The sequence below is a fragment of the Dermochelys coriacea genome, chromosome 3 (assembly GCF_009764565.3).
Source record: "Dermochelys coriacea isolate rDerCor1 chromosome 3, rDerCor1.pri.v4, whole genome shotgun sequence".
In the NCBI taxonomy this organism is placed as follows: domain Eukaryota; kingdom Metazoa; phylum Chordata; order Testudines; family Dermochelyidae; genus Dermochelys; species Dermochelys coriacea.
The window spans coordinates 95439980-95456454 of NC_050070.1; the positions used below are offsets into that span (position 1 = coordinate 95439980).

The window sequence follows — 16475 nt, forward strand, 5'->3', positions numbered from 1 at the left end:
AGAAGGGATGACTATGATCATCTAGTCTGAACTCCTGTATAACACTGACCCAGGTAGTAACTAGAACTATGTTCTGTGAGGGTTCATTGAAGACATAACTGATACTTTCCAATGATATATATTATGGGTGAAATTCTAGCAAAAATTCCATTGACTTCAATGGGGCCAAGATTTTATCCTGTGTGTATAATAGTGTGACCAAATACTCTGGCTTCTGTGAACTGTGTAGCATGCCATGGATCTGATTTTCAAAGGTGATGAACATAAGCAACTCCAGGGAAAGTCAGTGGGACCTGGAGTATTCAAATGTCCCTTAGTCTAACTTTGAAATAGGTCAAATTAGGCCATGGGTGGTTTGAAGGAGCTTTGTTTTGTAAGTGATTCACTGCTAGCTGATGAAATGGAGTTAGTTTATTTCTACTTGAATCTTTGGGATGTTTTATGATGTTAGATTAATTGCCAGGATACCTACAGCTCTTGTATAGGCATTTTCTTTATTATTACTTAAATAGAAAAAAGCTAACAAATATCCAAAGATCAGACCCGAAGTATTAATGGAGAGCTGATCACTTGAAGGCAAACATTTGGGACATGTCAAATGCTGCTAGATCCATATAATGGATTCCCACAGCATTCACAGCCTTACAAGAGCAGAAGCAGAAAGTAACAGTTCAAATATCTTAGGCACAATATGCTACACCAGACTTGCCTTTTTTAAAAAACAATACATTTTTAATTCTAACTCACTTCTGCCAAGAGTAGACCAATGGACTGATGCAATGAAGAACATCCCCCTTTGTTCTTTTCTTGTCATGTATCTGGGGGATGATAATTCAAGACCATCTCTCTTTGCTAGGTTTTAATTCTGTGTAAAATAGTTTGAGACTATTTAAGCCCTGGTGCCTTTTGTCATTACACATCACTAGGGCCTTACTAAATTCACAGTCATGAAAAATGCATCACAGACCATGAAATCGGGCCTTCCCCTGTGAAATCTGGTCTTTTGTGTGCTTTTACACTGTACTCTACAGATTTCATGGGGGAGACCTGTGTTTCTCAAACTGGAAATCCTGAGCCAAAGGGAGTTGCAAGGGGGTTGGAAGGTTATTTTAGGAGGGTACAGTATGGCCACCCTTACTTCTGCGCTGCCTTCAGAGTTTGGCGGCCGCAGAGCAGCACCTGTTGGCTGGGCGCCCAGCTCTGAAGGTGGTGCCCTACCAACAGCAGCACAGAAGTAAGGGTGACAATACCATATCATGCCACCCTTATTTCTGCGCTGCTGCTGGTGGTGTCTCTGCCTTCAGAGCTGGGCGTCCGACCAGCAGCTGCTGCTCTCCAGCTGCCCAGCTCTGAAGGGAGCACCGCTGCCAGCAGCAGTGCAGAAGTAATGGTAGCAGTACTGAAACCCTCCTATAATAACCTTGCAAAGTCCCCCCACCCCCCGCAAACCCCTTATTCGGTCAGGACAACTACAAGTACAACACAGTTAAATTTCATATTTAAATAGCTGAAATCATGAAATTTACAATTTTTAAAATCCTATGATCGTGAAATTGACCAAAATAGACTGTGAATTTGATAGGGCCCTACACATCATCTAACTTTCATGTTGTTTTTGAATGACATCAGAATCAGTGTGTGGAGTAATAGCTTGCCCTCCTATTATTCTAAGTATTACCTACATATATTATGTAGAACGGTTGCCCTTAAAAATGTACATATCTTGCCTTTCATAAACTTTGCCAGAGAAAACATTACCTCATAATTTGCAGTATCCCCTAGAGAGTACCTAGCGATTAGGAGGAAATGGTATTTAGTTTTCTGAAGCAGCATTAAGGCAATTGCCAGTTTCAAAGAATGACCTCTGTACCTTTGTTTCAATTGACTGTTATTGCATTGCTAAGCTATTACTTATTATCTGCTCTTAAAGTATTTACCCATTGAATATGAGATACTGCTTTTTTAATATAATAATAGTGTCTAAATATAAATCTAATTCTTGCCTGAACTAATTTAATATGAATACGTAAATTTGAGAGCACTCAATTACTATTATCACTGCCTACAAAATCCCTTTTATTTATCTTTTTATTTAGAGGATGTGTACTCTTTATTTGAAGGTAAATCCTGATCATTATATGTAAGGCACAGTACATGACAATGGTATGGTGCTTATATTGGGTAAGTGATATGAAATGGCAAATGCAACTAGGAACATGGGGTAAAATTAAGAAAGAGGAAATGATGAGCAATAATAACTTTCTGGTTGTGAGATCTATACATTATTAGTAGGTACCCCATGAAAATGCATGTCACTTAATAGACAGATAAGAAACAGCATCCTTGTATCAAAGAGCACACAATTTAAAGGGTTCATGGTCCAAATCCATAAAGCATCCATATTGAGATGCTTAACTTCCATTGATTTCAATTGGAGATAGGAACCTAAATACCTTTGAGGGTTGGGGCTCTTGTGTCTGCACAGAGGGAGTGAGATCTGATTTCAGGATCAGGGCCTCAGTTATGGCATAACTTGACAAATAATTTTTACCTTTTTCTTTGACAACAACTGGAGTCTTCATTGCTTGTTTTCTTGAGGCCCCTGAAAAATTGACAATTTTGTATACATTCATGGGAAGAGAAGGAATGGAGGACCAGGTACAGCAATAATTTCATGCAGTAGCTTTGGTTGATGTTTCATGTATCAAAAGCTCATAGGCTTTTAAAAATCTTTTATTCTATGTGACACTGTTCTTTAAAGGGAAACACTAGGGTTGATAAGGTTTGTGGAAGGAGGATTTTTTCAGAGGGATTTGAAGGAGAAGCTACACTGGTGGAAATATGATTAAAAGGGGATCAAGGCATAGAGTACTGTAGGATCTCCAATCACAGATAAGGAGGCACAGAAAATAGTGGGAAAAGGAAATAAAGGGAGTATCTAAACATGTACATTACATGATGTAGTAAAGGGAACAGGCGGGAAGAGAAAAAAAAACAAGAGTAGACTATTAGGCCTTCTTTAAGATTTTTCTCACCCCCCCCCCCACACGTTTGCCAGTAAGAATTTTAAAGGAAAAAGTCTGTTGTAAACAAGATCTTTTACTGTGGAATAATCTCAGAGGGTAAGCAGTGGAAGCTTCATTGCCCGAGACATTTAAACAGAACAAAACTCAAAGTAAGATGATTTTGTGGATCTTTTCTATCGCTACCATCTAGTACTCCATGATTATTATTTCTGCCCTTTAAAGTAGACTGCAGGTTATATGGCAATCACTTTAGGACCAACTAAGTATTATTTCCAGAAGCACGTGATTAATTAATAATCTAGGGTGAGATTTTGAAAAGCCCAGAATGAGTTGGGCACCAAATTCTCCAGGTGCTTTACAAAATCCCATCTCTAAATGTGGACTCTTAGTCATTTAGAACTTCTATTTTTCTATTACATATTATTCTATTTTTACCTCTTTCTTTGACAAAAACTGAAGTCTTCACTTCTTTTTCTTTTGTAGGCTCTGAAAAAATTATCAGCAAAAATTGAAGCAGTGGGTAATTATATTATCATGCCTTTATACAGTATCTAGAGCTGTGCAACAGTTTCACAAAAAAAATACCAAACTAGACAAGGGTTGATTAGCACTGGGTTTTGTTAAGAATCCAAAACTCAGTTTAGTTCAGCAAGGGTTTCAGTCTGGGATCTGAAAGGCAAACTATGCTCTTTCCTACCAGACCATTTTAACCATGAAAAGATTCTATAGGCCAAACTATGCCCTTAGTACACCTGAGCTCCCCCATTGTCTTCCATGGGCTTGCACAGGTGTCAATGAATTTAACCAGTAACTGGAATTTAGTTAACAATTCTGCTAGTGAGTGATACATAAGAAGCAGCAGATACCAGCTCTCTCTCCAGTAGGTGCACTGGCTCTGCAGATCAGACAAGAGTCAAAAATAGTAAAACCTTATTTTTATTTCTTAATCACATGTGACTTCAGAAACACAAAGGGCTCAGATCTAACAAATAAGAAGGTGCCGGTTTTTGTAACTTTTCACAGAAGATCTGTAATTTAAGGTTAACAGGAATTGTGTGCACTGAGGCAACAATGCACTTGTTAGTGTGAACAACTGTATGTTTAATAAAGAAATAGGTCATTTTTACATGTGACTAGGAGCCATTACCCTTTTCTTTTAAGGCTGCTGGAGGCTTCACTTCTTTTCTTTTAACAAAAAAGAAAAGGAGTACTTGTGGCACCTTAGAGACTAACAAATTTATTTGAGCATAAGCTTTCATGAGCTACAGCTCACTTCATCGGATGCATTCGGTGGAAAATACAGTGGGGAGATTTATATACACACACAGAGAACATGTAACAATGGGCTTTATCATACACACTGTAAGGAGAGTGATCACTTAAGATGAGCTATTATCAGCAGGAAGGGGGGGGGGGGGGGAAGGAGGAAAACCTTTTGTGGTGATAACCAAGGTGGACCATTTCCAGCAGTTAACAAGAACATCTGAGGAACAGTGGGGGGTGGGGTGGGGGGAGAAATAACATAGGGAAATAGTTTTACTTTATATAATGACTCATCCACTCCCAGTCTCTATTTAAGCCTAAGTTAATTGTATCCAGTTTGCAAATGAATTCCAATTCAGCAGTCTCTCGTTGGAGTCTGTTTTTGAAGTTTTTTTGTTGAAGGATAGCCACACAATGTGATATATGCCATCATGTGCCAGCAATGCCCCTCTGCCATGTACATTGGTCAAACTGGACAGTCTTTACGTAAAAGAATAAATGGACACAAATCAGACGTCAAGAATTATAACATTCAAAAACCAGTCGGAGAACACGTCAATCTCTCTGGTCACACGATTACAGACCTGAGAGTGGCTATCCTTCAACAAAAAGCTTCAAAAACAGACTCCAACAAGAGACTACTGAATTGGAATTCATTTGCAAACTGGATACAATTAACTTAGGCTTGAATAGAGACTGGGAGTGAATGAGTCATTACATAAATTAAAACTATTTCCCCATGTTATTTCTCCCCCCACCCCACCCCCCACTGTTCCTCAGACATTCTTGTTAACTGCTGGAAATGGCCCACCTTGATAATCACCACAAAAGGTTTTCCTCCTCCCCCCCCCTCCTTCCTGCTGATAATAGCTCATCTTAAGTGATCACTTAAGTGATCACATCCTTACAGTGTGTATGATAAAACCCATTTTTTCATGTTCTCTGTATGTGTATATAAATCTCCCCACTGCATTTTCCACCAAATGCATCCGATGAAGTGAGCTGTAGCTCACGAAAGCTTATGCTCAAATAAATTTGCTAGTCTCTAAGGTGCCATAAGTACTCCTTTTCTTTTTTGCGAATACAGACTAACACGGCTGCTACTCTGAAGCCTTTCTTTTACAGGCTCTGGAAAGAAACATTTAACAATTATCAGAAGTCAGGTTAGAGAAAAAAGATGGCACATGAGAAGGAAGTGAGTCACATATTTTGATATGGAAAGAGAAAAGAAGACAGATGTGATAATCAAGTGGCTTTAATAGCATGGAAGTAAGTAGGACAATACAAAGACGTAATTAATGGAACCTTTTAGACTTAATTTGATAAGTAAGGTAAAAAACCTATAATATGCCATTAGTTCTTTTATATTCAGAGAAATTGTTAGGTTGTCTCTCAAATAGAAAATGAATAATAATGATTTATGAAGAAGAAAGTAATTTTATACATCGGTTGGCATCAGCAATGGATTTTTCCACTGAACTGAAATACAAAATGAGCACACACTGCTACAGTTCCAGTGTTAGAATTAAAAGCCAGAAGATGCCAAAGAAGGCTAAGGAAGGGTTCTTTTTATCTGCGACTGACAAAAGATATGGAGCTAGAGCTGGGCAATTTTTTTCAACAAATAGTTTATTCATCCAAAAAAGCCATTTCTATCAACCCAAAACTATTCTCAACTTCATACTGAGTTGACCAAATAGTTTTGACCAAAACCAAAAAATTGAAGTGTTTTGGGAATGTTGAAACTAAACTGCTTGTTTTGACATTACTGAAACATGTAGATTTGTTGGGCTAGTTTGACAACATGATCAGAGGAGGAAGTGATAGTGCCACCCTCCTTGTCACTTTCAGCCCAGTGGTTAGGCCACTCACCTCAGATGAGGAGACCCACGTTCAGTTCTTCCCTCTGCCTGATATAGAGAAGGAATTAGACCCTGGATCTCCCACATTGCAGCAGAGTGTCCTAATCATAGGTCAATGGAATATTCTGGTGCCACGCTCCCTCAATCTCTCCCATTAAAGCCATTTTATGTTTGTATAAATAGATAGTCATTGGAATAAGGACTTGGACTTGGATCTCCCACATCCTAAGTGAGGGCCCTAACTAGCAGGCTTTACAGTCATTCTCACTCTTTTTCCATGGCCCAATAACTATTCATTATCACTCACAGTAACAATTCATAGTTTTTCAATTTCAACCAGAGGGAAAGGTGACAGAAATTGTAGCCTGGCCAAGGAGCCTGGTCCTGAAAAATACTGAGGAATGAACTACTACTCTCCTGAGCCGGCAGCTCAGGTGGATGCAATTCAACTGTGAACCAAGATGAAATGTCAAAACATTTTGATTCAAATTTTTTCAGAACTTTACATGCTGTGAGAAATTTTGATATTTCAACTTTTCCATCCCAATTTAAAATTAAACAAATTTTGAAACATCAGAATTTCACACAGCATGCAGATTCCAATTTTTGACCAGCTATGCCTTTTAATTTCAGTTTTGATGACCCTGTTGGTAGGAGTAATGTGTTTGGGCATTTAATTTTGTTATTTGATACTGAACCTACAGTATATCTTGTATGTGTGCATTTAAGATAATCTGAGTGTTAGAAGGTAGTGAATTTAGATCTCAGGAGAGATTACAAATAATACCCACGTAACTCCATTTGAGACTCTTTTCCAATATTGCATAGCTATTAAGATATTTAGTTATTAAATCTATGAATTTATATTTAATTTGTGCCTTTACCTTTGTCCTTTGGAAATTCTGGTGTCTTCACAGTTTTTTCTTTTACATGCTCTATAGGAAAGTACAGTGGATTTCAGTTTTAGTGACTAAAAATAATAGATGCATTTTAAAAAAATTAAGAACTAGCAAGTAACGTATGGTAAAAACTAAACCAATATAACCCTTGTTCTCTCTTTACACCTTATGGCATTTTGTCTGCAATCACCTCTCACGTTATGTCAAATTAAGTCCCTGGTTCTTTAATACGATTCATTAGCACAGACTGCTGTCCCCACGCAGAGCCCTACTGAAGTAAATGGAACTTTGCATGGATGCAGAGAGCCATGTAAGTGGATCTGAATGCAAGATCAGATTCTTAGAGCCTCAGCCAAAGCCTATTGGAGGTTAACAGGAATCTTTCCATTGACTCTAAGTTGGCTTTCAGTCAGGCCCTTCAATTCAATACTTTAGGTGGGGAATATGTATTTTGTCTCAGTAAGAGTACTGAGCACACTTATTACACTTATGTAAATAATATTATATGGCACACATCTTATTAATAACCATTTCCTACTGGTGCTAATCTGTTGGCCTCTGAAGCATACAGGTCAGTGAGCATTTGCAGAGATTAAATAGGAAATGATGTTTTCAAAGGGAGGAAACAATTTTGGACCTTTTTGAATGTCGCTTGGTTGGAGTGAAAGAATGTTACCATTTGTAGGAATGCGAATTAGAGTCAGTTATAATCCTTCTGAGCTGATATGGCACTTAAATGCCTAGCAGAACTACATCTCCTTGCAAGGATTACTGTAGGCTCTGAATAAACCAATGTTAGCTAAATCCACTGTGTTAACCCAACAGAAGATTCTCTCTAAACTAGATTTAAAACTAGTTTCCAATACTCAACAGCTGCAGACCCTCCAGACTTCCAGGAGTAGATCCCAAAGATCTGTCTTAATCCACCACTATACTCAACCTGACTTAGACATGGACTTTGCTAATACAAATTCATTTCCAGTGGGGACAGAGCCTTAAATTACCTCCATGCATCTGATCCGGGAGACTAGCAGACACTATCAGCAGCACCAGAGGTTAGAGGGAGGGTGCTAGATAATCCTTCTCCCAATGTGAAGTGGGGACACACAGCCCAACAGTCCATCCCTCCCTGCCGCAGGAAAGCTCCATGAAATTTCCTAGGTGGAATGGCCCTTGAAGAAAGTCCCAGCATTCTCTAGCAATTAGGGACTAAGTAGCAGAAGCAACAACTAACAGCAGCACCAGGGGGCTATCCAAGGTGTACCTGTCCCCCTCTTCGTGAGCCAAGGCTTTAGAGACACATGGTCCCAAGAGCTCCCCTCTCTCTCCATCAGCCACAGGGAGCAGTGATTTTATATCATCAAATGGTCTAAATGATGTCAACCTTCAGGCTGCTCTAACTTGTGTCAGGGACTGACCTGGTCCATGATGGCCCCGGATCAGGGGAACATAAAACTAGCTTAAAGCCACCTTTCCCCTCTCTGCCCCACACTGGTCCTCTATCAAGGAGAGATTAATTCCAGATGAGAAGCTGTGACCCTATGATTTTAGGATAGGAACAAACAGTAGGAGTAGATAAATTCATCAGAACAAAGATCTTGTTGTTACACAAATAATCATACTCTAGCATTAAAACAGGAGAAGAAAAGAAATAGGACATATAGTCTGAAAAAGTCATCTCTTTCTGATTCTTTTTATTAGGCATCAGAGGACATTTACATACCCTAAGTTTCCATTTTTAAAGGAAAATACGGGCTATCAGAGAAAACACTCCACTGAATGCTACAAACAGGATTTTTTTAACTTCACATGAACTACACACAATGCATAGCAAGTGAGATAAAGGACCAAAGAGCAGCAAACAATACACATTTGTTTCTTTAAATAACATGTAGTGTAAGTACTGTGAAAGGGATACAAACTACTGACTTTTTTCCTTGTGTAGAAACATAAAAGTAAATAGATCGCATAACTAGATAACAATAAAATATATGCACAGGAAAGTATACCTCCTAAGTTTCTTTGGCCTCAGACTAATCCAACAAATCAAAATTAAACCAACCTGAAATTGTTGAAGGGGCTTTCTTATTTCAGCAAACAGTTGAAGATTTAGTGTTACACTTTTAAATAAGTCTCAGATTCTGTCCATAATAGGAACATATTTCTTCTGTAGAAGAAAGTAAGTTCCTTTAGTATTGTCCTTAATTGGAATTTATTAAACTAAAAGTGGACCTGACCATAAGGATCAGGGACATTTGATTCAGCCTTTTAAGTCAACAGGGAGCCATTGTTACGTTCATAATGGCAGACTATCCACACCTGAAATTCCTTCACCTTAAACAAAAAAATGCTTAATGCTATAGCTGGCCTCAGTCAATGCACCTCCTCATTCTTTCCTGCCTTTCTATTGGTGGCAGTAATAAGGAAAATGTTCACACATACTGACTCAGTTTCATAGCAAGAGTTTTTATTCAGAGAATCTTTGTCGTTCTCTGGTTAGCCCAAAACTCACCCTGTTGCCCCAAAGAGTCTGAATTAGATACCAGGATCCCTCTTTTCTTGCAGGAATGTATTGATCACAAAAAATGTTTAAATATCTCATCCAAAACTAAAATCAATGCCTTTATTCCATTTTCCAAGAACACCAACATTGAGCTCACAAGCTCCATAACAGAGATTTGTACGTGGCCTGAAGTCCCTAAAGCCTGTCATTTTGGTACATATGATTGAAACCTGAGTTTGTGCAGTAGTTTCCTTTTTTGAAATCATGGCCTTCAAATGCTGAATTGATAAGAGCTATATCAGTTCTCTCCTTTGCTTTCTCTTAAGTTGATTTTCATTAGCATGCCAAATACCTACATAGTGTCTGCCTTTTTCTTTCCAAAAGAGATTCAACAAACTTTTCACTATCCCATCAAAGACTGGTTGGATGGAAAGTACAGGGATATTTTTGGTTCATAATGTTTAAACTTATATACGAGCTAGTACTTATATAAAATGGATGTTTACCTCTTAATTGAGAGGGTTTTTCACAATTTTACCTTGTATTTCTTTTACTTGTTCATTTATGTAATAAAAAAGTAAAACACTTAGGCGCTGATCCCACAAACATTTACACACATACTTAAACTTCAAAAAGGTGTGTGGCCTGACTGACTGGAAGAACAGTTACTTATCCTATTGAATGCACCTACTGACTGCATCCCAAGCACATAAGCTCTGATTCAGAGTTGGTGCAACACACATAGCAAGAACACACATGCAACCAACAACTGACAGCACTGAACAGGCAAAAGAGAATACAGTGGGGAAGCAAAACGTTGTCCCTGAAGGGTTGCTGTGCTCCAGTGAGACTGAGTGGGTATGGGACTTGTGCACACTGCATGCATTTGTTTTTTTGGATATTAAGTTTAATAAAACCCCAGTTATAAAACCATCCCTAGTCTGTGAGTATAACATGGCCTTTTGAAGAAAGGAGCAACAGATAGATGCTCTGTCAGGGACATGCCTATCTCCAAGGTAAAAAAGGCACCCCCCATCATTAGACAAAATAGCTGCATCACTAGGGGCAAGTTTTAAATGCTGGGGAGTTTGTTTCAGGCACAGCAGCTAAATCCCAGTAGCTGACAAGTCCCTAAACATACATACACACACACACGCACACACATCTAATGTCAATGGACATGAAAAAACCCCTACATTAATCATATGATCTAATATATTTACAAGTCTAAGAGAAAAATGCACAGTGAAGCAGATTTCTGTCTTGCTGTTAGGGATGAGGAGAAAAAACTGAAGGACAATTGGATCTGCTGTGCCCTTTATGCCCTTGGATGGGAGGGAATGAGGGATCCAGGGAGCAAGTGTGGCCCCAATGGACACTGCTTGCTGAAAGAATCCAATCTCGTCCAATGAGATGAACCGTGCATGCACACTAAAAGTGGAATTCACAGGGACAATCACTTGAAGAGAAGGACTATTCATGTGTGAATGTGTTTGTGGGATAGGGGCCCTTATGATAAAGAAATGGTAAATCAGCAAGATTACCAGGGCTTGAGTATATATCTAGCAATTCAATTGTTGTCTCTTTCTCTACAGTTCACTAATTTACACGTGGTGTTATTCTACATAGAGAACATAAACTAAATTCCTCAGTTACTTCTATTTGAAATAATAAAAAATAGTTACTGTAATCTAATATAAGATATTATTACATTTGCATTCGTGGTGGTACTACTTATCCTGAAGAACATAAAGCATTTTTTAAACTATGTACCTACACATATTGTTTCACCCTTGAAATGCAAGTAACTCTGGAGTGGAGATTAGCAATAAGGTGGATGAAGGGGGCAGACCATGCTGAAAAACAGTGACTTAAGGGAAATTTTAGTTGAGTCAACCACCTATACTTGCAAAAAATGTCATAAGAAATTTTAAACTAACATGAGAAAGAAATAGTCAGACAGACTTGCACTTCTAAAGACTCAGGTGGTTGAATGGTTGAAGCACTGAGCCTTTAACCTCAGCCTTTACAAAGCCCTGAAGGCATGTCACTATCTATCACACTTTCATACCATTTCATATGCTAATATTTTACTTTATTCATGTTAGATCCACAGGTTTATACAAGCAGTTCAATTCAGAACTTTCCAAATGCCTCTAGAAGACACTAACAATTCTTTATCTTGATGAGGTTACAGATCAATCATTTGTATATTAATAATTCTGTGGCTTCTACACACTAGTTAAATAACACTGTTTGACTCTCCTTTCATGGCATATATGGTAAACAAGATTTTGACAATTTTAATATTCAGATTATTTTTAAAGATAGAGAAAAGCCCCTCTTAGATTTAGTTATAATTATAATAAAGTTAGTTATGATAATTTTAAACCAACAAACATTTATTATATTGTATATAATTACCTTTACCTTTTAAAGCTGCAAGATGCTTTACTTCCTTTTCTTTGATATGCTCTGTAAAAATATGTAGTAGTTTAATTATCAAACCAAAGGGTTAAAGACTAAAATCTGATAACTCAGTGACAATGCTTGATAAGACAACTGATTGTTTGAAACAGTCCCCAAAACCATTTCAAAATTCAGTCAAAAACACTGATTTTAACCAGATTTAATATGCTTACAAAATAAAATTTTATGTAATTACAATGTGAGAACAAAGATCACTTAAAACTTGTCACATTTTTTCTGAAATCTTTTGCAAAACTTATCAAATGCTTCTTGATTCTGAGGCTGTAAATTCTGAGTTTCACTGCAAACATTTTGCATTGCCTCCACTTTGTTCTTCCCTTACAATTCAGGCAGTAATACTTCGTCTGAATATTTCTTAAATTCTGAAAATTTATTTTCCTCACCAATCCAAAACTATGTTGTGTTACAAATAAAGACACCCATATATAATGGGGATTTTTTAAAAAATTGAAACCTCTGGCAATTATAGTATTTTATGCTGCTATATTACCTTTATCCTTTGTTGCAGCTGGAGATTTCACTTCTTTCTCTTTTACAGGTTCTGTAAATAAATATTTAGCACAGATACAATGACAGTCACAAGCAAAAGCCTGGTTTGTAAAATGCAGACACTGAATCTTATCAGATAATGAACCAGTTAGACAGTTTTCAGAGTAGCAGCCGTGTTAGTCTGTATTCGCAAAAAGAAAAGGAGTACTTGTGGCACCTTAGAGACCAACAAATTTATTAGAGCATAAGCTTTCGTGAGCTACAGCTCACTTCATATGAGACTCTAGCTATACAATGGCACAAATGGCAAGAGATGAACTGATTAGAAGAGTTGTGTGAAACCTGCCTGTTTCAGTTCACAGCATATGTTTTGATTTTGTTATGAAACTTGCAAGATTTACTAAAGTTTAAAGAAAAGGAGTACTTGTGGCACCTTAGAGACTAACAAATTTATTAGAGCATAAGCTTTCGTGAGCTACAGCTCACTTCATCCGATGCATTTGGTGGAAAAAACAGAGGAGAGATTTATATACACACACAGAGAGAACATGAAACAATGGATTTATCATACACACTGTAAGGAGAGTAGCTCAGTGGTTTGAGCATTGGCCTACTAAACCCAGGGTTGTGAGTTCAATCCTTCAGGGAGCCGTTTGGGATCTGGAGCAAATATTGGGGATTGGTCCTGCTTTGAGCAGGGGGTTGGACTAGATGACCTCCTGAGGTCCCTTCCAACTCTGATAATCTAAGATTCTATGATGAGAGTGATCACTTAAGATAAGCCATCACCAGCAGCAGGGGGGGGAAAGGAGGAAAACCTTTCATGGTGACAAGCAAGGTAGGCTAATTCCAGCAGTTAACAAGAATATCAGAGGAACAGTGGGGGGTGGGGTGGAAGGGAGAAATACCATGGGGAAACAGTTTTACTTTGTGTAAAGAAAAGGAGTACCCGTGGCACCTTAGAGACTAACAAATTTATTAGAGCATAAGCTTTCGTGAGCTACAGCTCACTTCATCGGATGCATCTGATGAAGTGAGCTGTAGCTCATGAAAGCTTATGCTCTAATAAATTTGTTAGTCTCTAAGGTGCCACGGGTACTCCTTTTCTTTTTGCGAATACAGACTAACACGGCTGCTACTCTGAAACCTGTTACTTTGTGTAATGACTCATCCATTCCCAGTCTCTATTCAAGCCTAAGTTAATTGTATCCAGTTCAGTTTGCAAATTAATTCCAATTCAGCAGTCTCTCGTTGGAGTCTGTTTTTGAAGCTTTTTTGTTGAAGTATAGCCACTCTTAGGTCTGTGATCGAGTGACCAGAGAGATTGAAGTGTTCTCCAACTGGTTTTTGAATGTTATAATTCTTGACGTCTGATTTGTGTCCATTCATTCTTTTACGTAGAGACTGTCCAGTTTGGCCAATGTACATGGCAGAGGGGCATTGCTGGCACATGATGGCATATATCACATTGGTAGATGCACAGGTGAACGAGCCTCTGATAGTGTGGCTGATGTGATTAGGATCTACAACCTATCCTGAAGGACGAGCCATCACTCTCACAGATCTTGGGAGACAGACCAGTCCTTGCTTACAGACAGCCCCCCAATCTGAAGCAAATACTCACCAGCAACCACACACCACACAACAGAACCACTAACCCAGGAACCTATCCTTGCAACAAAGCCCGTTGCCAACTCTGTCCACATATCTATTCAGGGGATACCATCATAGGGCCTAATCACATCAGCCACACTATCAGAGGCTCGTTCACCTGCACATCTACCAATGTAATATATGCCATCATGTGCCAGCAATGCCCCTCTGCCATGTACATTGGCCAAACTGGACAGTCTCTACGTAAAAGAATGAATGGACACAAATCAGACGTCAAGAATTATAACATTCAAAAACCAGTTGGAGAACACTTCAATATTTCTGGTCACTCGATCACAGACCTAAGAGTGGCTAAACTTCAACAAAAAAGGTTCAAAAACAGATTCCAAGGAGAGACTGCTGAATTGGAATTCATTTGCAAACTGGATACAATTAACTTAGGCTTGAATAGAGACTGGGAATGGATGAGTCATTACACAAAGTAAAACTATTTCCCCATGGTATTTCTCCCTCCCACCCCACCCCCCACTGTTCCTCTGATATTCTTGTTAACTGCTGGAATTAGCCTACCTTGCTTGTCACCATGAAAGGTTTTCCTCCTTTCCCCCCCCCTGCTGCTGGTGATGGCTTATCTTAAGTGATCACTTTCCTTACAGTGTGTATGATAAACCCATTGTTTCATGTTCTCTGTGTGTGTGTATATATAAATCTCTCCTCTGTTTTTTCCACCAAATGCATCTGATGAAGTGAGCTGTAGCTCACGAAAGCTTATGCTCTAATAAATTTGTTAGTCTCTAAGGTGCCACAAGTACTCCTTTTCTTTTTGTGAATACAGACTAATACGGCTGCTACTCTGAAACTAAAGTTTAAATAAGCAACCTCCCACAGGTCCAGGATATTCTTTTAATCTTAGTTGCCATCTGAAGGGAGCAAACTGACCCATTTCCAACTCTCATCTCTTCAGATAATGTTTTAGTGACCACTTTCAAACATCTTCATTTTTCAAAGGGTCAGCAAAATAAGCTGAATACTTTTGAATCCTCCCAGTATCTTCTCGGGAACAGATAGTCTGTCCACCCTCCTCCATTTTTTTTTTAACATGTCAGGAAAGATACTGCTGCTCCTAGTAGAAATTTAATGCTTTGAGGTGCCTCAACCCCTTAGTGAAAGTGCATTACATGGCCAGCAGAAACAAGAGAAGGACTAACAATCAAAAAAGAATCCTACTGAAGGTGGAAACATGGACAAACTGATAAGGAGGAGAACGAAAAAGAATAGCACAACCATGAGGAACAAAATCAGAAAGGTTAAGGGATAAAATGAGTTACCCTAGCAATGAACATAAAAGTCCATAAAAAGAGGTTCTTTAAAAACATTGTATGCTAGAGAAAGATGGAGGAATGTAGGCCCTCTATTTAGTGGGGAAGAAGAGGTAATAACTGATGACAACAAGAAAGCAGAGATGTTTAATGCCTATTTTGCTTCAGTCTTCACGAAAAAGGTTAATGGTGATCAGATACTCAATGCAAGTAATATTAACAACAGTGGGGAAGGAATGAAGCCAAAATAGGGAAAGAACAGGTTGGAGAATATTTAAACGTTAGTTGTATTTAAGTGGGTAGGGGGTGATAAAATTCATCCTAGGGTACTTAAGGAACTAGCTGAAGCAAACTCAGAACCATTAGTAAAGAGAACACCTGAAGTATCAGTGAAGTTCCAGAAGACTGGAGAAGGGCAAACATAGTACCTTTCTTTAAAAAGGGGAACAAAGAGGATCCATGGAATTAAAGACCAGTCAGCCTAACTTTGATACCTGGAAAGATACTGGAAAGAATTATTAATCAATTTGTAAGCTTCTGGAGGATAATAGGGTCATAAGGAATAGCCAGCATGGATTTGTCAAGAATAAATCATGCCAAACAACCTAATTTCCTTCTATGTCAGGTTTATTGGCCTACTGGATAGAGAGGAAGAAGTGGATATGATATATCTTGGTTATATAAGGCTTTTCACTGAGGCCCTCATGACATTCTCATAAGCAAATTAAGGAAACAAGTTCTAGATGGATGTAAGGCAGATGCACAGCTTGTTGAAAGATGGTACTCAAATAATAGTTATCAATGGTTCTCCGTCACACTGCAATGGCATTCTAGTGGGTTCAGTCTTGGGCCCTGTATTATTCAATATTTTCATTTGTGACTTGGATAATGGAGTAGAGAGCATGCTTATGAAATTTGAAGATGACACCAAGCTGGGAGGGGCTGCAAGCACTTTGGAAGATAGGATTAGAAATAAAAAAAACTTGACAAATCAGATAATTGGTCTCAAA

The 16475-nt window shown here is 38.4% G+C and overlaps 1 protein-coding gene across 1 annotated transcript in view; it reads right to left on the bottom strand.

The window, feature by feature from the left end:
- Positions 1 to 566: 566 nt before the first annotated feature.
- Positions 567 to 16475, bottom strand: part of LOC119852971 (triadin-like) — a 71071-nt gene continuing 55162 nt past the window's right edge. Inside the window, exons 12-17 of the mRNA XM_043511476.1 lie at positions 12534 to 12584; positions 11984 to 12028; positions 7036 to 7086; positions 3462 to 3512; positions 2454 to 2602; positions 567 to 641 (exon numbers count right to left, since the gene is read on the bottom strand). Of these exons, the coding sequence (XP_043367411.1) occupies positions 567 to 641; positions 2454 to 2602; positions 3462 to 3512; positions 7036 to 7086; positions 11984 to 12028; positions 12534 to 12584 (422 nt within the window). The remainder of the gene's footprint in view (positions 642 to 2453; positions 2603 to 3461; positions 3513 to 7035; positions 7087 to 11983; positions 12029 to 12533; positions 12585 to 16475) is intronic.